This window comes from Rhamphochromis longiceps, linkage group LG20 (genome assembly GCF_057381845.1).
Source record: "Rhamphochromis longiceps isolate RC_006_pf linkage group LG20, R_longiceps_female_GT1.1, whole genome shotgun sequence".
In the NCBI taxonomy this organism is placed as follows: domain Eukaryota; kingdom Metazoa; phylum Chordata; class Actinopteri; order Cichliformes; family Cichlidae; genus Rhamphochromis; species Rhamphochromis longiceps.
Window position 1 is genome coordinate 13,168,462 of NC_140576.1, and position 25,778 is coordinate 13,194,239.

Here is a 25,778-nt window from a genome sequence, read left to right on the forward strand (position 1 = left end):
TCTTTGTCAAAGTCAACATATGCACACACACACTGAAGGAATGGCAGCGATGAAGTGTCCCATCCTCCTGGTGTTTGCTCCAGTCAGCCTGATCCAAAGGAAACATAAATGTGTTTTTGTGTACGTAAAAAAAGTTTACATGTAGTTTCAGTTGGAATTTTTAGCCTTAAAATACTTTTCTTTTAAATCCGTACTCGTCTGTTTACCTTGCAGACGGTGGAGCAGCGGTCCTCAAGGCCCACACCCCTCTGCTCTTGACAAATTGATGTAGTTTAGCAGTAGTTTCACTACTCACTGCAGGGCAGCACACACACGCATATATGCGAACGTACACACAGTGGCACCTACACATACTGCTAGGCTGCGCTATACACCGGTGTGTTCTGCTTGGCTGCTCATGTGTGTCAGCTGAGCTGGTACATCAAGGGAGGGGAAGCAAAAGAGAGGGAGGGAGTGTGACAAGAGAGCGCGGGATGAGAGAGGGACAGATGGATAGAGAAAGGCAGAGGGAAACAAAAAAAGGAAGAGAAATGCAATTGTTTCTAAAGCTCTGAGGAGAGAGCGAGAGGGACGGTGGCGCCAAATCAGAAGTGAAACGCTGCGTCGATGCAAATACAGACTCACAAACACACATCACCGATGGAGCTGTGGAGAGATGAAGGTTTGTCCTCACTTGTCCTCATCTCGGAGCTGTCAAGATAAAACTATTATGGTGGGAGTGTGAAAACAATAGCTCAGGACCAGCAGTTATATTTGGTGCAAGAATGCATTCTCTGGCCTCATCGTCCTCCTCTCCATCGACCCGAGCTCTTGGTTTCACCTTGAAGTCCTCAGTCTCACATGCTTATGTGGAGGGCATCCCCAGACGGGTAGAAATACTAGGAGCTATCCTTTGTATCAACTACACTCCAAACGTTTCCTTAGTGACAGTCAAAAGGTACTGAAGATGCCACTCATATCACTTGTTAAGTCATGTTATTGTATGAACTGTTGGGTAGTGGCATTCGAGGCAGCATTAGGTGGCGTATGTAAGCTGACGGCATTCAGTTCACTCACTTCTGTTGGAACTCAGGCAACGTGAATACGCTGGTTCAACTCCATCCAGCCGTGCCAGATGGATGCTGGGAGTTTACTGTTAAAAGGGAGTTTTTCCTTCCCACTGTTGACAAGTGCTTGCTCATACTGGGTTTTCTAAGTGTTGGCTTTCTCTGTATTATTATAGGGTCTTTCCCTTACAGTATAAATCACCCTGAGGTTACTTTTGTGATTTGGCATGATATGAATATTTAGCATTGTATAAATGCATTTCTACTCACATACAGAAAGCATATGAGACAGTCTGTCTTACCCACATTTCAGCAGTGGGTCCAAAGCACACCGTTACAAGCCGGCCACAGCCAGACCCAGTGATGTCAGAAGCCCTTCCAGAGGTGCCATGGCACAGAGGGGATGGGAGCGGTGAGGGAAGAGAAATCTCCCAAAAACAGTCCTAGCAAGTCACTTAATTTGTCTTAAAGTGCCATCGTCAAGGTGATTCCACGCGATTTCAATGCAAATCGAGTCATATTGACAGTCTAAGTCAATATGCTGTCTTTTTTCATGCCAGTTGAGTGATTTGCATTATTCCACCTTGTTTCATAATAATGACACTCATTCCTGAATTAAGGGCTCTTTTATAGACCCCCACTAGCAGAATTGTTCACTTATTTTAAAGAAATTAGGCTTAATATGAGGCTAGATTACGTTCAGTTACAGGTGATTTCTTTTTTTTTTTGTTGGGTTTATAATTTATTTGCTTATTTCTGTCTCGCTACAGGAGCAGGCAGATGATGTTATTGAGGGAGGAAGTTTAAAATGAAGTCAAGACAGCAGACAAAAAAGTCTTCTTATCTATGTGGTCCTTGAATGGAAAGAGACATCTCCTCTTAGTGTCTCCTGGTCATAAAGTGTCACTTTATCGCACGCGATCCCCATCTGGGATGTAAGTCAAAGGGATATGGTGACATTTTGACGCTCCCAGTGGCCTGCAGTCTTCATGATAAATCCTCACAGTGCTATAAGTGCTAATAACCCGTGCCAAGTTTTTGGGGAGGAACCGTAAACTCAGTATAATTCAAACTGTTGTCAGGTTAAAACCTTTGAGAATTTTTAGTGTGACAGTATCTAATTGGTCTTGCTTACTTAGCCACCCCTGTCAACTTCTGGCAAATAGTGGCAGATTAAAGCGAAAATGCTACCCCGCTGCTCAAAACAAGTGCCAGCGCAGAGCAGGACCAACATGTCAGGTGCTCCGAATCAGCTCTAATTTTGGAGTTGTTGCGTGATTTCATTTGTTCCAAACTTTTTTTTCTTTCTTTATGAGATGGATCGCACTTTTTTGGATTTAGTCACCAAGCTAATGAGTTCTGGAGCCATCACGGTATTGACAAAGGTGAATTTTGACAGACAAACCTTAACTGTCACATGAAGGTTAGGGAACGTATTACAAAAACTGGGTCTCAAATTAAGACGGAATTTTCCCAATCTGGTTTTCCAGGTATAGTACCTATTTTTAGAAATACTATTTTACTTCAGTCTCACTTATCTCAGTCAGGATTTCCTAATTACTCAATTAAACAATTCAGCTTTTATGTCCCTAACCTAGTTTTCTTCTCTTTTCTTTCAAGCGAAACAACTTTGTAACCATTTGTTTTTTCTCTTTGTGCTTTCTATGTAAAGATGGTCTTTATGGGAACTTTACAATAACACTAAGAAAGTAAAGAGAGACTGCTAAGAAACAGAACCTTTGCCATATCTAGAGTCTAATAGATTCTGAGCTTATGAAGCTGATTCTTGTTCTGTTGTAGTCTGCCATTGGACCCCTAAATGGAAAAGTTCCCGAAGGTTAGATGTCTGTGTAACATGCTGTGTAGCATTAACTAGAACTGTTAGAACTAGAACTGTCCAGATGACTGGAACAAGCAACGTTTTAACAAATGTTAAAACTACACAGCTATGCATAAGCATAGCTATACACACACAATACACACATAATAGAGAAATTTAGCCACAGTTATAAAGTTTTTTCCCCTGTAAAACTATCTGCACAGCTGATAAAAAAAAACAACCTGTGTTTTGTTTCAAGACACATGAGGGTCCCAAAGTTTGACCTACACAGGCCCGTCTGCTCTCTGCCTTTAACAAAATGAGTGTTTGATTTTTTTCATTATCAAACGGTATTAGTTTGACTTGAAGTAATATATCAGTACAATTCATGACACTGATTTCAATGGGGCTGTCCATAATGCCTTAGCGGACTCCAATCAAAAGCACTTAGTGCTGCATATGCTGCTTTAATACATGGAAATAGTTATTCAGCAAATGTTTACCATGGGTCCCAACTTTACACATCACATGGTATCCAGGAATTCTCTGTCAGTCTCTGACAGGTTAAAGTCTCTGGTATTGTATTATATACTGATTTAGATATTGTACTGATGTCAGCTCTCTCTTGGAAATTAGATTTTTAATCTAATACTTTTGTCCATGTAGTGTATCTGGACCCAGGACACTCCCAAAATAGATTCTGCATCTTAACAGTGTCACTTCCTGGTTAAACGTTAACGTTAACACACTTTTTGGTTTCTGTAACACACTTTTTTCTTTTTTTTAGAGTGAGAAGTAATTTTACATTTAGAGATTTAAAATTTTAGAAGCTTCGCCTTTGATCTGGATTAAAATAATGCAACTATCACAGGCAGGAAGAGAATGCTCAGTTCAATATTAGCTGAAACGGTGGGCATTTAGAAAAAAAAAAGGGCCGATGGAGTGTCTGGGTTGAGCCACTTTTTGGAAATGCCTGGGCTTTAAAGATGAAACAAGAGAAAGCAGACAGAGGTTTAAGGGGGCTCTTCACCATTTTAAAGGAATCCATTAAAAGGCATTTAAAATAATCTTCTCTGAGATTTTTCGGGGAGTTTTCTCCAAAGTTGAAAGCATCAAAAGAGAGAAAAACGTGTGTCCGTTATTTTGAAGCAACAAACGTTTCTGTTCTTGCTAGTGTTCAAGGAAGCACGATCGGCCTCCAAAACTTTTTATCCAGCCACAATTTAAAGTTACGCGTGATCATTTGGCCTTTGTTCTAATTTAAAGTGATTTGACAGTACATTAATATTTTTTTTTAAAAATCATTAAAAAAATTGTGTATTGGACTGAAATCAAGACGCTCGGTGTGTACTGTACGTTCTCTTGACCGCACCTCGGCACTGCTTGTTCTCTTTTAACCAGAGCCAACTAATGTTAGCTGTTAGCAAAACAGCTTCATAGTGGCATGCTGTCACCAACCAGCTGTCTGGCTGTCACTCTTTGTGTGTGTGGCTGTGTGTGCGTGCACGTGTGTGTGTGTCACCTGGGGCCCGGACTCCTGTTGTGAGAGCAGTGGTGCGACAAAAGAACGATGATTAATTTCACTCCAAGTAACCTGTCTCGCTTATGTGACTCTACCAAGCTGTGTGCACACTCGTGTGTGTGTGTGTGTGTGTGTGTGTGTGTGTGTGTGTGTGTGTGTGTGTGTGGGAGAGAGAGCGCGAGAGAGACCTAGACGTAGACTGTTTAGTCAGCAGGTGTGCTGTGATATGTTGAATGCCCTCCAGCCAGGGTCAGACACACACAGACACGCACACACAGACAGACGCATACGTACTCCATAACTGAGACAACTGCTGTATGCATCCGTCCCGCCAGCTCGAGTTCATCCCTCATTTTCTTACTTTTTTTGTATTTTTTTGACAGTATTTTCTCAAACTCTCACTGACTGCTGGCAGTTCTTTTGCAAAGAGAACCTTGGTGTCAGAGTTATTAGTGTGCTTGTGTGTCTTTCTGTGTGTGTGTGTGTGTGTGTGTGTGTGTGTGTGTGTGTGTGTGTGTGTGTAGGCCAACCTCTCAGCAGATGAGCCCAAAATCAATTTCATTAGGGATCATGAATACAATGAGGAGCTGTTTCACACATACACACACGTTCACTGCTGTAGATTTCATTAAGGAAATGCCTTTTACTTTTCTCTCTGTTCCCTGCGCCATCAAAGGGAGACTTAAACATTTAGGACAGTGGGTTACGGCTTGTCCTCGCCGCACCGTTGTGACTTCGGTTTCAGCGAGAAATGCTAACAGTGTTACTGAGCTCTTTTCGCCCCCTCCGCCCCCATCTCTGATTCCCTTTCTTCCTTTTCTTCCTCTTCCTTTGCCTTTGTCCAACCATATAATTAGCTAGATGTTTAACAGCTGAGGTTGGACAGGGCACTGCCATGTCTGGACACAAACCGGTGCCTGCAGAGTCACACAGTTGAAAGAGAGAGGTCTGTGTCTGTGGGGGAAGCGAAAGGACAAGGGGAAGGCCTGAATCAGAGAAAAGAAGAAGAGGAGAAATCTCAAAAAGCAGCGGGGAAGGGAGATGAAGGAAGCAGGGTGAGGAGGGAGAGATATGGGAATGAAATGAAGTGAAGAAATGAATGACAGGGTATGGTGAACGAAGAAAGAAGCGAGGCAAGGAAAAATATTAGCAGGAATAAGTAAGTAATGGAGGAGAAAGGAATGGAAGATGGAGGAAAGGAAGTGGCTGGAAGAAAAAAAGAAGAGTAAAGGAAGTTTTAAATAAATGAAAGATGGGTCAGAGAACAGGAAGACAGGAATAATTGATAGCGTGTGATTGTGTTCTCCCAGCCAACCTGACCCAAAGGTGTGACCGGTGTTTGAACCCAGCATGGTATTAATCACTGCAGTACTCCAGCCAAACCTCATTACTCCCCTTTGTTCACTTTTATTACCTTGTCCTCCTCTACACACTCCTGACACACTTGCATGCGCACACACTGAGCGTCCCTCTCTCTGTTGTGCTACACCTCCCACCTTCACCCTGCGCTATCTGTCTCCATCACATCTCAAACCGAAGCCAGTCTGTGGGTGCATCTCCTCTTGTGCTACAAAACGGTAACGTGAAGGAGCTTGCCAAATTTGGGTGATTACAGTTTTGATGGCTATTAAAAAAATATTAACAGGTAGAACAGTTTGTTGATTGATCGAACCTTGGTGCTAATCAATCAAATATTTAACCCTTATGGTATGGTGGCCCTGTGAGGCCAAATGCACTGCAACTTAAGAAAACATCAGGAAATAGAAAAACACTGCAAAAGCACAGAACACAATAGAGATGGACTCACAAACTCACAAAACACAACAGAAGTATTTTTGGAGAGACAATAATGTGATGGAACAGCTGCACAGAAGTGACAGAAGCCAAAGTGTGCAAGGACTGCACTAAGACACGCTTTAAAGAAGCAGAGGATTTATCGCTTTTGTCAGGGAGAATATTTGTATAATACTGCCAATAAATGTTTGCTATTGATGCTAACAAATGGCTTCCCCTCCCTGGTTCTGCTGGAGGTTTCTTCCTGCTAAAAAGAAGTTTTTCCTTCCCACTGTCGCCAAGTGCTTGCTCATAGGGGGACATTTGATTGTTGTTGTTGTTGCTGTATTATTGCAGGTTCTCTACCTTACAATATAAAGCACCTTGAGGTTACTGCTCTTGTGATTTGGTGCTATATGTAAATACAATTGAATTGAATTAAATTAGAATTTTATATCACTTCCTTTGTGTTTTGAGTGCTTTTGCTGCCTTTTTCTGTTTGCTGGTGTTTTCTCAAGTTTAATGCATTTGACCTCTCAAAGCTGCAGTATGACAGTGTTATCTGTGAAAAGGACCGACGTCACAAGCACGTTAAATAATTGACAAATGGTTCACAGATCAAAATATGCAGGAAAACGTTGCCAGCTAGTTGTCTTTATTTCAGCTAATGATATGACATCAGGCTTAATCTGCCTGTAAGAGAGAACAACAAAAAACAAACTCTCAGGATTTTGTGGACTTGCAACCTTTACTGTTTCGGTTCACTCTCGCTGCCCTCACAGTGTCGTCTTACAACTGCAGGCATCTAGTTTCAATGAAAACCTTCTGCAAAAGCAGACCAGAAAACATAAAGCAATTAAACATATTTCCCTTTAGAGCTGATTATACAATATGAAATGAAAGATTGTACTTACATTCACCTGGTCCAAGCAAACTAAATTACAAACGCTTTGAATGTTAGGAGCCTGTTAACACTCCCGTAGCTATGGGTAGTTGAAGCTTTAGGTGGTGTCGGATGCCGAAAGCTTTAAAGTTCTGCATTCAGTGAAATCGTTTGCTGTACGCTCACTCAGAAGACTGTTGAATATATTTGTTGAACAAACGTCCATTACCACACCTTTGCGAAGCAAAATGTGACACTGACAAATTATTGTGGAGTGGAACATGTAGTGGTGTTGTGATATCTCCCACTCTGCAGGCAGAGTGTATTAAAGGCAAGGCACTGAAAATGTGACAGTGCAGCAGCAGGTCTGTTGTCACGCTTTGGCATGACACTGTGCTGGACAACACCAACAAAGACTGTACGGATCCATGACTGCAAGAAGTCCCCTATATTAGAATCATCAATTAGCATAACACCACTAGATACCCACTTCTTGCTGTGAGGGAGCAGTGCTAACGGTATCGCCCGTATAACAGATATTTCTACACTTGCATTTTAACTATTAGCTAAATATTTAAAATGTAAGACTTTGATACTTTTCCTACGAGACTCTTTGTCTGCCACATCTGGCTATAGGTTGTTACACAAATTGAGACGGAGATCTTCAAGGAGAGGACCTTTGTTAGCAATTGGATTTTTTTTTTGTCTCCCGCTGAAATTGAACATTGAGAAAAGTATGACACTGTTATAGAAGACAAAACCTTGTGGATCAGTCAGGGTGCATAACGGGTCACAAAAGCATGAGGCTTTGACATTTTCATACCATGTTTCAAAGAGTCACGTTTGTTTTCCTGTAGCAGAAACCAAAAAGGTTGTTCAGCCTGAACCCAAATGAGGCTTAACATTCCCCTTCAGGCTTGTTTGAAGATCATACCAAGGTAAAGATCCTACAATAATACAGAGCAAACCCAACAATCAGAGTGAGCACTTGGTCACAGTGAGAAGGAAAAACTCCCTTTTAACAGGAAGAACCAGGTTCAGTTTTCAAATTTGCACATCTCAGCTCTGTAAATCTTTCATTAGCTCGTGACATCATAAATCCGCGTCACACGTTCAGGCCTTGTAAGCTGAGGTGAGCTCAGTAAAACAATCCGCTTTGAAGCCAAAGAAACTCTTTTATCAAACTCTGAACACGCATCATTTTTCACAGTGAAGATGTTGTGAGTGACAGGTACTTTAACCATAGCAGCAGCTGCTGGAATCTGATCATGAATCACTTTCACTTGTAATGGCCTCAGATGGCACCGACAACTGCCGCTGACATTCTCTTGCATGCTCTAAATATTAGTTTGTGTATTTTTTGTCTACCTGAGCAGTGTTTGTGTGCATTTAAGGGTTACAATGTCCTTAATATCGCCATTGGTTTGGTAATGAGTCTAATCCCAGGAGGACAGAGAGAGACACTGAGGTCTGAGAGTGGAACACGATGGGATGGAAAAGTAGCGGATGTGCCACCAAAGTCAGCACGTGGGCTGCAAACTCATCAGGAAAAGTCACCTTTAACTTCCATTCAGAACCCAAAATAAAGAGACCATCCCTCATCGGAAAGGTCGAAGACATGATGTATGTCTTACCGCGACGCGCAACCTGTTCCTGCTTCTTCAATGTACATCACCTGAGAAAAGAGCATTAACTGCATGCTTGGAATATAAATGGACCTCTGTGCAGTGCAGCAATCCCCGCTCCGCACGACCCTTCAGCTACACTTTGAGTCGCCGCATTGATATGCCACTTTATTCTTTCTTTTTTTAATGCATTAAAACAAATTGATTACTGGATAATTAGAATGCAAATAGCAGCAATTAATGTTCAGCGCGCTCGTCGGTGAATGGCACCGCTGAGCAAGATTTTTAAAAATATGTATGATTGTCTCGTTCTAAAGAGGTAAACTAATCAGTAAAAAACCACACAGACACACTTACACAGTCTGTTTTAATGACTCATAAGCTGTCAGTAACATCAAAGCAGTAGGCTTTATGGGTTGCTTTTTTTTATAATCATCCTGGGAGTGGTTGTAAAAGCATATTTAATAAGTGCCTTTGAAAACAGGTAGGAGCTTTTTCTTTTTTTTCCAAGAGGAGAGCTGCTTTTATCTTATAGCTAGGGCTTGCTGTTATAATAAGTTCCAGAAAGTGAGAAACTGGACAAAACAGGACCATAAAGGAACTCCAGATGCCCCCCGGTGTTGCTTTTCTTTTCCCTTTTATGACTTTTAATTTAGTAGAGCACAGATGACACTGAAAAGAGAATTTATGTGTATGTAGGTATGCACATGCCATGTTAGAGAAGCTTCTGTAAAATAGCTCGCCACTCTTATCAATTCTACATGAACCTGTGCAGCAGAGTGATCTCATGTAATGTGCAGAGGAAGATTATTGAAGGGTTTTAAGTGCTGCCACTTCATCAGCATGGAGTCTCTGTTTGGACACAGTAACTTCCCGAGTGCAAAGGTCACGGAAGGAGAGCAAAAGAACCTGCGGGCTGGTAGACTCGATGAGAATCTACAGTCACTTGTTTCCGTTTGCGGTCTCCTCTGTGCCAGCTGACCTGAATCCCACTCCAACTGCCCTCTGCCCCGAGCTGTAGGGCAGAGCACGCTCTTTGCTCTTGCCCCCTCCCCGTTCCGCCACGGTTCTTTGCTCATCAGGAATGATCCCGCAGCCTAGGACGAGTAGCAGTTTTAGAATCATCAAATAAGCTCTCTCTCTCTTTTCCTTACCGTGTCTGCGTGCAAATGTGCGAGTGTGCGACTGTGTGCTTTTCCGCTGTTGTTGACACACAGAAAGAGACAGGGAGAGAGAGCAAAATCATCAGAGCCAGAAAAACAAGCGGACGAAAGGCCACGCTCGCTCGATGTCAATAAAAGTTACGGTTTGTGTGTCTGTTTGTGTTAGTGCGTTATCGTGTGGGTGCGACGCAGGGGCGGTGGGGGCTGCTGAAACAAATGACCTTTGCACAGTAACTAGTGCGATGCACCTCCTTCACACAGAACAACAATAGCACGAGCGGGGAAAAGGCTCTTTAAAAGTCAACAAAAGTTATGCAATTTGCAATTTCTCTGATCAGATCACAACGCTCAGACACAGTCTGCTACACAGGTCGCTTCTTATGCAGATAGCATTCCACTTCCTTCGCCAAAATTAGGCAAGAAAACAGTTTCTCACTGCTGTAGACTTACCTCTTATTTCCCGTTTCAGTCTACTTTTATCCCACTGAGTATCTCCTCAAAGCTGATTTGCCAGAGCACTTGACTTTTAACCAAAGCCGCTTCCTCCTCTTAAGCATCAAAAGCACATACAGCGATGACAGCCTGTCTGTTAATGAACCTTCTGTTCAGAGAAAGATTAAGGAAACTCTGGTAGTGATTTGGCAGATAATAACCACAGAGACTGTTGAGACTGAGGAGGAGGAGGAGAAAGAAATCAAAAAAAAAAAGAGGGAGAAAGAGCTGGTGGAGCGAGTGGAGAGAAACAGAAAAAGTTTCAGCAGACTATACTTCTGTCAGGTGATGGATGAGCAGATGGAGGGTCGGAAATTAGAAAGAGAAAGATCCAGACATAGAAGGAAAGAGGGAAGCTGAAAAAGATTTACTTGCTGCTGCAGGGAGTGACCCTCATAACTCTGTAATTTTGTCAGGAGACTAAACACCGGCAACCAAAGAACCATCATATAGCTGCATGTTGTTGGTACACCCTGAGTACCGTGGCAACATAACAAATATTAGAATTGCAAGTTTGAAATAAAGATACTTCAATTGTAATCTGTCGCTTTTAGTAGCATTTTTTCGCCTGATGGCAACATTTTAAGGAAACCTCTGAAGTGTTTCACTAGATGAAAAGGCTGCGGTTACATGAGGTGGAAGTGAATGCATCATTTTAATTTCCACGTATTGGATGAGAAAATGAATGATAGTGTTGCACGATATAGTCAAATAGTCAGATTGTCAAAACCATCCTGAACATGACGTCTTCTTCAAGGTCATTTGTCTGGGCGGGGTTGCACTACTCTTAGATTGCCCCCAGTCTGACCACTTATACTTCTTCTTCTTTGACGCTCATTGGAGCTCGGCATTTGTCAAAACAGCAAACATCAGGGAGTCATATCAGGATGGTACGGTATATGTCTACATTAATGATTTGACCCTGGGGGATAATTTGATGTTAATGTTGAGGAGAAAAAACATGGTCCTGGTTGCACTTCGAACCTGATGTGCCTACTTTTGGGTTTGACTTTGTGGACTTTTGAACTGTTGTTAGGTCTCATCGATGGTGATGCTTCTCAACATGAACATTGGGTCAGTTTGAGGCAGGAGTTTATGTTTGGAGTTTGGGGTACTTGGTGGGGTCACATATGTTCCATAGATCAACTTAGAAATAGCAGCTGGAAGCTGGAAGCACTCTATAGATGTGCAAAGGCACATCCTTTAACTCCATCAGGTCTAACTTATCATTGCTGAGGCCTACACCAACCCTATATTATGGAGAAAGGCTTAGAAACTTGGATGAACCAAAGATTGCCAAGCGTAGTTAAGGGTTGTCCTCAGTAATGACTCACAGGCCTAATCCTGTGAGGTCAAAGTGATCATTTGTGACAACTCCAATCGTAACCCTAGAGGCACGTAAACATTCGTTCATTGCATTGGAGCTGTCAGCTGATCGCGAGCAGACATTCTTGGCTCCATTTGCCGAGGTGTTCTTCTAATGACCACGGTTTCAGGTCATACGTCAATCAACAGTATTCACCACTGTCACTGGTAGTCTCTTCAGTCGTTCATTGCCAAAAGTTATTTCTCCCGTAGTCTCTTAAAGTTGCAAAGTATTATTTACTTTCTAAGGTTTCTGAGCGCCACCTCGCCATGAATAGCTTCCGTTGCATCTAATCAGACAGACACATCAGAATGTGCAACTTTGATTGAGATGCTGAACTTTTTATTTCTACACTTGACTAAAAACTGTGAGCTCTTTGGATTCATTTTTGTAGCAACAAAGACGAGCATCGCGGCTTCTCTTTTTCACACAGTTGTAAAACGATCATCTATCTGGTTTAAAATGGAGCACTGTAACAAAAAATAATTTCCCCCAGGGATCAATAAAGTATTCTGATTCTGATTCTGATTCTGATCTATGACTGCATTATAAGCGTGGCTTTACCGTTTTCCTCTGTTCTCTTACAGATACTGGTGAACTCCATTTCCCAGCCTGCCGTGTTGTATGAAAATGTTGTGGTGAGCAACGGGAGCCCGATCCTGCGAGATTTGCTCTTCAGCCCAGATCATCAGTACTTATATGCCCTCACTGATAAACAGGTAGGAGAAGTGCGCGCACACACGCACATACACAAACACTCCAGATGACCACGTCTAAACTAGAGATGAGCCTTTTAATGTACAGTTTCACAGCTGTTTTTATGTACATGTACACTTGCTGGCATACTGAAAGACACACACACACATACACGAACACACAAACGCCCTCATTGCAAATAAGTGAAGGCTGGGAAGAGAGAGGGAGAGGAAGAAAATGGAGACACTTGAAGAGCACCATTAAGAGCTGATGAGGAAAAATATATTAAAAATATACACGGGGGGAGTGAGCAATCAAGGTAATTACTCACATATAGTACCACATACTGGGCATGAACACATTTGCAGCTTAAGCAGCGTTCCACACACATGCACAGTTTTAGGTGCTAATTAATGTCATGAATTTTAAAATGCACCATATAGGATGAAGCCGTGCATACCTTCCTTCCACCGGGGATACACATTACACGCAACCCTTGAATGTTTACTTCAGGATATTCCTCACAAAAATCCTTGGTTCTCCATCTAAAAAACACCTGATCAACAACAGAAAATTACAGTTTAGCCATTGCACCAAGCGACCACAGAACTGAAAAGATGATAAGTATTATTATACACAGGCATGTGACGTTAAATTGGTTAAACTCCGTGGCCTCTCATTTTCCCACACTGACCTCATCTGCACAGCATTATGATATGCACGATCAAATCCTGGCGTATACGTGTCATTATCTCGAAATGCCTTTATCCATGAGAGTTTGATACAGCAGTCGCCACTCTCCCGCTCATCCCTTCTTTACCTGCACGACTCTTATCTCATAATGGTTAATGACCTTGATGTGATAACCTTCAACGAGACTTCCTCGCTACGTAGACGGTAACCGGCGTGTAAGTGCTGTGTAATTTACCAGCGATTAGACTTAATTGACTTCCACGTGTCTGAATAAGCACGCGGAGGAAGTGGAGTGTAACTGATACAAATGGATGTCGTAGTTGTTGACGTGACGGAGAGAATAAGAATCTGATCGGTCCAGGAAGCTGAAATGTACTCTAAAGAGAAAATGCCTAAATGCATATTGAATTACACTGAGTCGGGGACACACGTGCTGATTTTGGAAACTCGCGCTGAATTATGTATGCACACGAAGATAGAGTTGATTCATAATGTAATTTCAGTGCCCAAATTATTTATAGTTATGCTCCAGGTCCAGTTACAACATTAACACAATTAAATGCAGCAGAATGTGTGTGACCGCCTACATTTTTAACACTGCACACAGGAAAAGGACGAATTTCTTTTGAAATCTAAGCAGCTTGTAAAGTAACCATGTATCAACCCTGTGTCTGGGCCCTGTTCTGTTAAGATGACTCACATGCTTTTTAGTATTTCATTTTTTTCTGAATAGACACAAGTCCTTAAAAAATAATTCACTCATTATTCTATATATGTATTTATTAGTGCTGTTCAAGTAGAGCACATCTTTAGGCTAACTCTCTAAAAAAAGAATAACATGTTAGTGTAGAAAGAAGAGTCAAGAGCATACTTTTTTGATAGAAAATAAAACAAAACATGCAGCAACATAATCATTATTAATGTCTGCCTCTTATTTTCTCATCCGATTACGTGTGCTCTCCATCTGATTATAACGTTTGCAGCACTTAGACCATAGCGGATTGATTGATTGTGATACTGCTATAATAATCCAGTGGCACATTATTATGTTCCAAGCATCGTTTGTTTTTTGCTTGGCTTGATCTGTCTAAAGCATTTTGGTACATTTATGGTTTTTAATAACCTCAGCCAGAATAATTTTAGATGTTCACTTTCTACCTTGCTCGCTAACTGCTAACAGTTTATACCAGTCTACCTCTTTTTTTCTCGATGGAAGGGATGCAGACACCTGTCAGAAAATGTATACTGATGACCTTATTGCAGTTAAAAGAATTTGAACTGTTTTTAACCTTCAGCTTGGTGCTTGTTTGGTTTTGGTAACTGAGGGTGCCTTACGAAATAGCTGATTAAGTCGACTGTTGGAGTCGTTATTCAGAAAAAGGCAATGTATTACACATTGCTTGTTACTTTCTTTGAATCGAATGCAATATGTTACTTAATTACCCGGAGAAAGTTATTATGTTGCACTAATCGTTACATTGCGTTCTTGTTACTTTGTAAAATGACCTGAAATGTGTTGTCTAATAATTACCAGTTAACAATTGAAACCTTAAGCTACAGTCCGACACACCAACACAAGTGTCATCATCCCAAAGAGGACACATAGAGGATCTTTCTTTTAGTGCTTACATATGAATACAAAGCTGACAACACAAGGAAAAATGGACAAAAAGAATTCAAAGTGATCGACACAAAAACATGAACCGGCAGAGAGAATTCAAGCTTCAACCCTGACTTCTCAGGGTTGGGACACTCGGCTTTAATATCACTCTGGGTTCTTGGCGAGCTTTGTGTTAGCATGCTGTCTGTCCAGACGCTTGCAAAAGCCTAAGTTCTGTTAACAGTATAATATGTCCTTTTTCTCTTCTGGGTTCAGTCTGTACTTTACCATCGTGGTCTTGTCCTTTCATGCAATAAAATAAAAATAAAATGTTTGATTCTTCAAAAGCTGTACAGCATCTGCCTGAAATTATATGAATGTAGCACGAGGGCGCAGGGAGAAAAGAAAACTGTGTTGCTGCTGTATTTCTTTTCTATCTACCCAGCATTCAGATAACTAAAGAGCCTTTGTAACACAAGTACAGTAGGTCAGGTCTCAGCCCAGCTATGTAATTTATGAGGGCAAAATGATATAATAACGTTCACTGGAAACTATAATCCTCAACCCTTTGAAGACTGGATTCAAAATCCCACCAAACGTCACAAAAGTCAAAGTTAAAAAATTGCTCAAGTGTTCCCTTAATTTTTTTAGCACTATATATTGCTCTGGGTTACCTTGAGGATTACAAAGAATATTCATCTGTGAAAAGACACTCTAAATGATATCAAATACAACTTTAGGCCTCTGTCCAACAACTCACTGCTTCAGCCAGCAGTGCTTAGCAGCTGCTCAGCAGGATGAAGAAAGTTCATGCTGAGAGCATTTGCAGATTTTCCCTTCTAATTCCTTTCATCTGCAACTGCTATTGCTACCAGAAAGTAATTTTCAATTATTAAAGGTAGTGTTTTATTTTTGATGAGCACTGATATGTCTGCTGCACGTTAGTGCAGTGACAGTAGGAGGTCAGCTGCTAGAAGAGAAGCCTTGTTGAATTCTTTGACACGATCCAAGTTGATCCGTTACATTTTACTAATGTAGCCAGTGAAGAAGTACAGGCATTCACATGGAGGATTCTTTTTGCTGCACTTTAAAGAGGAATTGTTTTAAAACCCGAGGAGCAGATTATTATTACGAATCCAGGGTCGGGTAAAGTAAAAATAATGACTAGTGCCGCTCCAATATCAAATATTAAGAGCTAGCAAGCGCAAGCTAGCTTTAGGAAATCTGAAAGGTACATTATGTTTCAATTTTTGTAATCACCATGTTATATTTTGCTCATGAAATCCACACAGAAACGCAAAAACAACAAGGTGCAGTTTTACAAGAGGTTTCTGGAACACAGTGACTTCCTGGAGAGTTTGTTGAATGAGGGTTAACTTCATAGTAAGAACAACAGTCAAGGAATGCTAATTTGTGACCTTCAATGGTGCTGGTAGGGAGACACACTTGTTGTTTTCCTCTGTTTAAACCTTAGCTAATTTCCTGTTGATGTTGCATTCAGTTATACTGAGCGCCATCCATCTCCATCTGTCAACATTTTGAATGTTGACAGAATTACATGACGCATAACCATGTAAGCTCATTTTTGCTAGAGACCGATGCCGCAGTGGAAATTTGTTTGTTTTTTTTAAATTGCATATTCTCTGCCTGTGTAATTTTGTTCCTATGAAAGTCAGAATCACACTAATTGACAGAGAAGACAAAATGGATTGACCAACTCCTAGGAGAGCAGATAATGGCCTTTCACTTCCAGAGCTTCACCACTGACCAAATTTACAGTCCAGCCAGAGAATGAAGCAGAAAAGGAGGGAGCGAGCATGGGTGAGAGCTGAGAAGGTGGGAAAATATAATTGGTTTGGAGAATATGCTCTGTTCCTTTGTCTAACTCTTCCTGCTTCGTATTTGCAATATTCTTTTAGGGTTCGCATGTCAGTCTCTCTCAGTCAGAGTGAGTTTGTGTGGTAACTGCTCTCCCACTGGTGGCTTCACAGAGCATAGAGAGTAGAATGAGGATTGCCCCTCACCGCTGCATGTGAACTTGTGTTCCAGACAATAAAGGATCAGAGTGTGTGCATAGCCTTCTTGGCCTGCCGATGACGAGTCTCTTCCTAGCCAGAGGGTGCTTGGACACTAGTTAATGTGTTAGGGTTTAAGGTTGCTCGCCAAGCCTTGGGATGTATAAACTTCTGCATTTTTTTTCAAGCCAAGAAAAACTGTATTTTTTTCCGGGGCTCTGAATAGAACTGTTACTCAAAGATTGAGTAACAGGTTAGAATTCACTTAGAGTTCTGGCATCTCGAAAATTACTCAGAAACTCCCAGACGGTAGTCCATGTCCAGTAGGTAAGGTGGGGAATCACACTGTAACGACTTTATTGTGCCAGACATAAACTGTATTTGTTAATTATTTTAACAAACACTTGTTTCATATATAATATGCAGTATGATTTGGCGCAGATTTTTATGGTGGATGCCCTTCCTGATGCAGCCGTCCTATTTATACGGTTTGGGCCAAAACTAGGGGGAAATCTACACCATAGTTATATCATAACTGCAAGCTCCTCTGAGACCCTATGACAGGGGTGGGCAACTCCAGGGCCGGTGTTGTGCAGGTTATAGATGTGTCTTTGATCCTACACAGCTGATTTAAATGGCTAAATGACCTCCTCAACATGACTTGTAGTTCTCCAGAAGCCTGGTAATGAACTGATCATTTGATTCAGATGTGGTGACCCAGAGTGATATCTAAAACCTGCAGGACACCAACCCTCATGGCCTGGAGTTGCCCACCCCTGCCCTATAATGAAACCTAACCTACCCAAACGCAACAGCTTGCAGCTATTGCGTTTGGCCTGTCAATTCTTCCTGTGCATTTCCAGCTACTTTTTTCCCTACAGTTTTTGAATTTATCAGTGAGAAAATACGAATAATCATCTCAATATAAGGAATAATAATCATATCATCATCATAAGGATTCCCAAATGTCAGTATATTCCTGGACGGAGACCGTATGAGACTGTATAAGAAGTAGAAAGACTTCTATCATGGCTCGCACTGCCGATATAACAAAGATTCACGGCAGAAGTCCAAGTCAGCCTGAGGATGTAAATATGTCTCAGCATTGTTTTACTTTGGCGTTTTCGGCCTCTCGAGGGGAGCAGGACATGCTGAAAACAAATTACTGACATCATCAATGTGTAAAGTCGTTATATGTTGGCAGCCAGTCGCCTTTATATTGAAACGTGGTGTGTTTTTGATTGGATGAAAGTTTTTTTCACTTATTTAAACCAAACATGGGAGTGCTTTTGCAATATAGGGTGCGCTTGATCTGCATCAATGAGAGACAACTTCCCGCTACAAGATGATCAGCGATACTCCACCCTACTGGCTGATGTGCATGCACACTCTGTGACAGTCACATTCAGGAGTGAGGTGTACCTTGGTGTTGTTTGTCCTCTCCTCCTCCTCTCTTCCTCCTCTTCATCCCTTCATTTTTCTCTCCTTGTTGAATAATAGAAATGCCAAGTGATGAGAGCTCAAACATCAAAAAGCCCATTTCCCAGCTTGACAGAGCAATTTACCTTTTCCCATATTCACTCGCACATAATTAAAAGTAGTGGATTGGACTGCAGCGTATAGACCGCATATCTGTATAGCAGCAGTGAGTCACATATAAGAAGGCTCGCGAATGTAGAGTGCAAAAACATAAAACTGATTCACCGCGAGAGGAGAGTTTTCGATTAGCGAGCGATGGATTTACACACGGCTCCTTTTGTGTCTTTGTGAGACACACACTCCTACACGCACACACACACACACACAGCCTCACGGTGTTCTTTCACTCCATGTATCTTTGTCTGCCTCCAGCTTTGGGTCCGTCTCTGTCTTTTCAGTGATATCGCATCATTTTTGTGCTCATAAAAACAAGCAGCGGCACTAAATCAATTTTATCATTGCTGTTGTTTCCTCGTTACATGTTCAAATTGTTCTGATCTAATAAAAGCCGCGCGCTAAAGGGAGATTTTTCATACTGTCATCACCCTCTGTCGATGACGTCACCAAGACAGATATTTCTTTTTCCTTGCGTGTCCCTATGGATGACATCACCTAACTGCTTGAAAGTAAGTGACTAAGTGGATTACAGCTCATAATCTATTGATTTCTGCTGTACCTTTGCACCAAAGGACTTACTTATCATATGATTATCCGCCCTGATTCTAACGTGCAGCTTCCTCTTCATTAATTCCCCTTCATAATGAGCTATTCTTTTATTTTCAGCTGGACTAATACAGCCTGAGGATTTTTGATCTACTTCTAGTATTGATGCAGACAGCACCCAGTCTCTGATCTTTGCTATGTAGTAACATCATGACCAGATTTGCACTATTGAACTCAAAGGGCAAGGTCACGCCACTGCGCTTGTAAAACAGCTTCATTAGGTCGCAAGTTAGCAGCGAATGGCCTCGCCCCCTCCTTCCCCTGCGAAGCCTCTCAGACAGTGGCATAACGGTCCAATGATGTACATCCGTGTATCGATTTTGCTACAGTACAGAAATGTACTGAGCTGTACTGGACTGCACAGTACAGAAACTCTACCCCTGGCTCCACATCAGACAAGGTTCATATTCAATTCACTCAGCATTTACTGTACTTGGAGGTCATGCAGAAAAGAGTGCTGTGTGCTTCTTTTATGACACTTTCCCTGGTGTTTTTCCGACATGTCTTTCTCCTCACCGACACACAAACACGGATGCACACAAATCCTTGCTGTCTGTCAGCGAAGGCAGAGAGATGACTGATCGGCTGATCAGAATGTGATTTGTGAGACAGTCAAAGAGACAGACAGTGAAACGGAGAGCGATGGAGAAGTCTTAATGTGGTTGGGAGCAACAGCGTGACTTGGGTTTAAAAAAAAAAAGAAACAGGCTGAAGCTGATTTGTAAAATCTCAGTGACTGAGAGCGTGAGATAAAGAGACAGGAAGTCAAGAAGGACTTAGGAGGCCATCCTAGATCATTTTGGTTTCATTGCTCGTGCAGATTTCTGGTGCCATGAATCATGCATATCTGTGGCTAAGAAGACAATATATGTAAAATAATATGTTTGTTTTATAGGTTTATTTATATAGATCTTTTCATCTCTTTCATCTTGCACATGCTAACGCTGTACTGCAAATAGTAAATAATCAACTTAGCTTAGCATAAATACTGGAAACAGGGTGTACAAACAGTAGGGTGTTGAGTTTCTCAACACAGACTCAACCCAGTGTTTCCCTTTATTGTCATCTTGGGAATGTGAGTACTACGTGAACTTATGCAAGGAAGAATGCACTTTTAAAGGGTTGACTCTACAAGAGTTTGTTTTCTTGCTAAGCTCTGTATTGTTCCCCTCTCTGCCTGTTTCTGCCCAAGTTTGTGTCTCGCAGTGGCTACTTGTGATGTATGGCCTCATTTGGTGTGTTTTTGGTCTGTCCAGCCAAATTCATGACAGATGAGGGCATATCAGAAAGATAGAAAGGCAGAGAACAGGGGAATGGATATGAGACTTTATTTATTTTTCTTAAACAAGCACTACTGAAACTGATATTCGGACTGTCCATTATTTTTGTGTGTTTATAAGTCATCCAGCATCGTTTCAGTGTATCCTTTGCACATAATTTAAAGTGTAAGTTGTGCATTCAAACATTGCACCTCAGCGTGCTTACATTACCACAGATAGCATATTTGCATGCACTTAGTTGCTGGTAACGTGTGCATTTGTGCAGTAGTCTTAGAATTGGGCTCATCCATCAGCCTATTGTGTAGTGATAGCGCCTTATATTCCTCGCCATATTATACAGATGGGACAATTACAGCTAGGCCTATAGCGGCAGCTAGCTTGGGACCAAAAGGGCCCCATATGTGGAATGAAACATCAGTCGCAATTACATTTGTGTGTCTTTCTCATCTATCCTTCCCTGTATTCCTCATTTCCACCCTCCTCCATCTAATCCACCTCCCCCACCCCACAACCGCCACCCTCCTCCTTCCTCTCATCTGCCACTAGGCAAATTAAGAGGCTCTCTATCATGACCCAAATGAGAGAGGCTCATTTGTAGCAGTTATTTATTTGTAATAAACTCTCCCCCCAGTCATCTCCTCAGCTCTGCTCTCTCTCTACCCTCCACTCTGGAAACATGGCAAAAAAGAAAGAGAAAAAGCATCTGAATGCTGCTGGGGATACACCCCCCCCATTCAAACACTGTCCATTATCATTTGAAGACTAAAATGAATGTTTAAAATGGACATTTTCCCTCCGTGATCTCATTCTTTCTGTCTTCCACTACCTCTTCTCCTAATTCCCCTGTCCTCCCCCAGCCTCACCTCCCGCCACTGTCCACAGATGAATGTGTTTCCCCTCGGCAGCAGCAAATAGGCCACGGATGAAAATGCCATATTTAATATAAATAGGTGGTGCTCACTTATGTACTGTCTCGCTCACACACACACACACACACACACACACACACACACACACACACACACACACACACACACACACACACACACACACACACACACACACACACGCCAATGCTCCCCAGCCACCTCAGTAAGACAAAGAGTCTTTGACTGAGCATCTCCCGTTTCCCATCCCATTATCTGTTTTCTAAAACTCAATAATTGAACTGTTCCAATGGAATACATCATCTGGCCCACTATCACAAAATCCCATTGAATAAACTTCTCTCCCTGGCTATTGTGCTTGAGCATGACATGTTTTTTCTTTCCGTCCTCCCTTTATCAGATAGGCTGTATAACTAGCGTGGTATTTGTCCAGGCGCAAGTAATGACTGCAATTTGCTGCTATTTGATGTCCTGTAAGGGGCCTGGGCCTTGTAATGGTAGCATTATAATAGTTACCAGGCACAGGTTACTATTACCATGTTATGAATCTGCCATAAGCTATTGTGTCCAACTGTACATTAGAGTGACACAGGAGGAGGATATGTACAGACTGCGAAAGAGATGCTGGGATTACTGACATCTAGTTGCGGTATTTGCTGTTTGTATTAAAGCTGTCTTGGGATGTAATGTGCAATTGGCTCATATAAGGAACGGAGTTTACCATTATACTTTAATCCAGTCCTGCATTTATAAGTTAGACTGCAATTATTTGCAAACCTTCACCAATCTGTCTGACAGTGGTTGCAGTGAGTTTGAGTCATGCAGGAATTATTTAGACAGATCTTTTTGCCAAGATCACCGGTCGCCCAGAGGTGAAGGGTGTTGTATGGTGAACCTCTGGGTGACCGGTTGGTTGCTTCAAATACTCGCAGTCGGTCACCAAATGTGAAAAATTTCAGTGCAGTCACCTGGCAACCACAGATTTTTTCTCCAGTTTGCAAGGAGGTTATCGTCCCATTTTTACTGTAGTATGACTGAGCCATGAAAATATTAAAGGATAGACCTGACACTCATGTAGGGTTCATCAAAGCAGATTGAGTTCATTGTTAAGTTGAGACAGACACACTGTTTTCCCCATACTATCTACAACTTGAGCAGCTCCTACCCAAATGCTCTTCTGGTGGTCATCAGAGGCTGCTTTGGGAGGTGAGAATCATGTGAATGGGGAAGATTTTGAGCAGCGGAAGGTGCTGTAAGCAGAGCAACAGAGAGTACAGGAAATTGGGATTTTTTTAAAAAAGTATGTTGACATTAAAACCAACATATGCAATCATGTCTGATCAATCATGCGGCAGCTGTTCAAGAATAAGACATTAAAAGAGCATGATTCAACATTTGAAGTTTAATAAGTTGAAAAACGGTACGGTGAAGGTAGGGTTTCTTCTTTGAAGCTTTTTCCACTGCTGCGTCTGCAGCTGCCATTAGAATTCATCCTCACCACATTCCAGCTCACCTGGTGTGCCTCCTGCCTCTGCAGTGTTATTGATGTCGTACCTCGCCTATCTGAGGAAGCAGGAGGTGTGCATGCACGTTCTCGAGTGTGAATGCATCCTGGGTGGTCAGTGATGTATTTAAGAATTTAACAACTGCCCCAGAAAACTTGTCTCAAACTCTCAATTTAGTCCAGAGAGTAACTTTCTCACTGGCGTGTGCTTGTGTGTGTGTGCTTGCCTGAGGCAGTTTCCTGTCTGCCAATCTACCTGTCACTGCCAAACAGCATCCAGTAAGTTCAGATAAAATACACAGATTCTGATACGCTGCAGATTACGGATTTATAAAAGAAAAAGATTAAACCTGAATGTGCACAGGTGTGATTAATGCATTTTGCAAGGGATAATTAGTCAACTTCTTCTACACTTTGGGTATAATCCAGTGTAACTTGTCCTTCCCGATTATCTTGCAAACAGATGGTGAAGGCAGCAGTATACAACATGCATGTTCAATAATAATTGCAGCCATCTGTTGACTTCTCAATGCTAATTTCTGCAAGTTTCACCGTGGCCTGATGTTCAGATACATCTTCAGTTGCGCTTTAAGAGACTGATACATTTGGACAATGTTGTTTGATGTCCTTGTTGATAGAGAGGTTCCCCAGTTCCTATGCAAGAGATCAAGTTTCATCTTAGTGCAGTCATGCAGAGACACAAATGGCAGCTACGACAGATTTAGGAGACAAAAGGAGTAATCCTCGATGTTTAGCTTAATGGTGTTAAGTACAGTACCACAGTATCATGCATTTGGTTATTGCTTATTTTTCACTGGAGTGCTGCACAAAGCTGGTTTATGTAGTTTTTGGAGTAAGTGACAGACAGCCTAATAAAAATGTAGCTGCAGAAAAGGCCTTACAGCTTTACGCTAGCTAATTTTGAATGTCTGTGAAGGTTCTCAGTCATCCAGGTCATCGTAGTCAAAGGAGCTTGCAAAGAAAAGCGTCTGGACTTCTTTAAGTTCCTTGAAGAAGTTTTAACCTCTCATCTCTCTAGGAGTGAAAGAAGCCATCTATGTCCACTGTGGAGCGACCATCTTTGAACAGAGGCGGTGGTTTACGACACCAACTCTCTGCCATCTATAATCCAGTTTTGAGATCTCTTCCCAGACGCCTTAACGCCCACTCACATCCTGGGCCATCTGATCTCAGGAATTCGCATGATAAGGTGGGGCCAGGTTTCACAATGAACTCACCCGAAACTCTGGCTGATTGGGACCCACACCCAGTTTCACACCTTGGCTCAGGCGATTAGAGGATCATCAGGGGGTCCTTTTGTCCCTCTGTGGGGGGTTACTCCCACTAGGTTTATATCTGGGACTCTCCACCATTTGACCTTAGAACTGAAGAAGCTTCTCGGATGAGAGGTGAAACGTCTTCAAGCAACTTAAAGAAGTCCAGACGCTTTTCTTTGCAAGCTTCTTTGACTAATTTTGAATGTACACCCATTAGTTTGGGAGAGTTGTAAGGGACTCGATAAGAAAAGAATCGTCAAAATTAACATAGTAAAGACAAAGACAGACAGACTTAATGTGGGTCAAGGCAAAAAAAGGCTGCAACCTACACTAATTCACCATGATTGCTTCTTTGCTTTAAACACACTAAAACTCTGTAGCTCCCATTTAAGTAAGATAAGATAAGATAAGATAACCTTTATTAGTCCCACACGTGGGAAATTTGTGGGAAAGTCTAGAGCACTATAGCCAAAAGAGGATTGCTCTCTACTGCAGTAATTCATATTTGGTGGAATGAAGCCTGGATTATACTCAGCTGCAGACACGGACAGCTTGAGCCCCGATGACCGAGTAGTCATTACCGTTGCACTTCTTTGAAGTCTGCTGCCTGGACATATGCATAGTTGATGCATTGTAAAGTGAATTCTCTGCGGATGTGTGCGTGGACCTCGCACTCACTGTCTGATCTTGAAATTTACATCACATGAACCCAAGAGGACCCTAGCGGACTCAGAAAATATAAAACCTGCTTGTTTTTTTATTCTGGGACTTTCCTGCCTTTCCATACCCAGATAGGAAAGAGCATAATGCAGGAAAGGCCCACCTCACTGCCCTTCTAGAGCAGTGGCAACATGTGTCATACAACCTTGATTGAGTTAGATACAGTATGATAAGGAAGGGTGGGGTGGATGTGGTTTGCAAAGTGCTTGCACAGCAACTGTAGGCAGGCGAGTACCTAGTGCACCCTATATGAAACTTGTCAACTGGCAATTTCGAATATTTTTAGCTGAGATAATCCTAGTTGAAGCCAAAAAAATGAAACTCTTGGTCGGGCTAGAGGAATTCTTATGCGATTGCCACATCAGCAGGTTGATTTCAACCCTTTAGCGTCAAATTCCACAACAATCCATCCAGTATTGAACCTCCACTACCCAACCAAACGACGACTACACTGACGATTGCACAAAGCAATGTGCCTAAACTTGCTATATGTGTCTAGTTATAGCTCGTCATCATAGGCTGAACAGCAGTCTTTATGGGGAGTGTGAATCTGATCTTGATGATCAGATTAGCACCTCTAATCCTGAGGGGCTAAGCTGATTTTTGATGCATACAATCTGCGCAGTGCTCTTAGATCTTTTTGCTTTGAATAAATTGCAACTGAGTTTTATTCTTCGGCGCGCGACAAGGAGAAATTATCAATGCCTAAAAATACACAAATTGTTTGCTTGCATCAGAACTGTGGGCAGCACAGAGTATATGTATTATAGAGATAAGTTCTTCAGAGGGTGTGTTTACATGTTTGTAGACCTCTACTTTTCTCCCTCTAGCTACCTTTATATGCAGCAGTATGGAGTTGTAAGCAGCACTTTCAGAGCTGTTTATCTGTGATAGTCACAGTGGGCTTGTTCCTTTAATCTCATGTTCCAGACGCAGGACACCTCCAGTAGATCCTGTTTATACCAACCCTATATAGTACAAGCTGTTTGAAGGTGGTGTAAACAGGGTTTCTGTGCAGCTTTAACCAAGTGTGTTTGCCAAATGCGTGCTTATGTGTGTGTTTTTTTTCTCCGTCTTCTTCCTAGGTCACCCGTGTACCAGTGGAGAGCTGTGAGCAGTACACTTCCTGTGGAGCCTGTCTGGGATCAGGAGACCCTCACTGTGGCTGGTGTGTGCTGCATAATGTGTAAGTGCATACTCTTTACTGCGTCGTAT

At 42.0% G+C, this 25,778-nt stretch overlaps 1 protein-coding gene across 2 annotated transcripts in view; it reads left to right on the forward strand.

Annotated features, from left to right (window-relative positions):
• Positions 1 to 25,778, forward strand: part of LOC146645063 (plexin-A1-like) — a 316,025-nt gene that overhangs the window by 139,956 nt on the left and 150,291 nt on the right. For both annotated transcript variants that reach the window (XM_085393236.1, XM_085393237.1), the window contains exons 4-5: positions 12,277 to 12,408; positions 25,649 to 25,749. In XM_085393236.1, the coding sequence (XP_085249362.1) occupies positions 12,277 to 12,408; positions 25,649 to 25,749 (233 nt within the window). The remainder of the gene's footprint in view (positions 1 to 12,276; positions 12,409 to 25,648; positions 25,750 to 25,778) is intronic.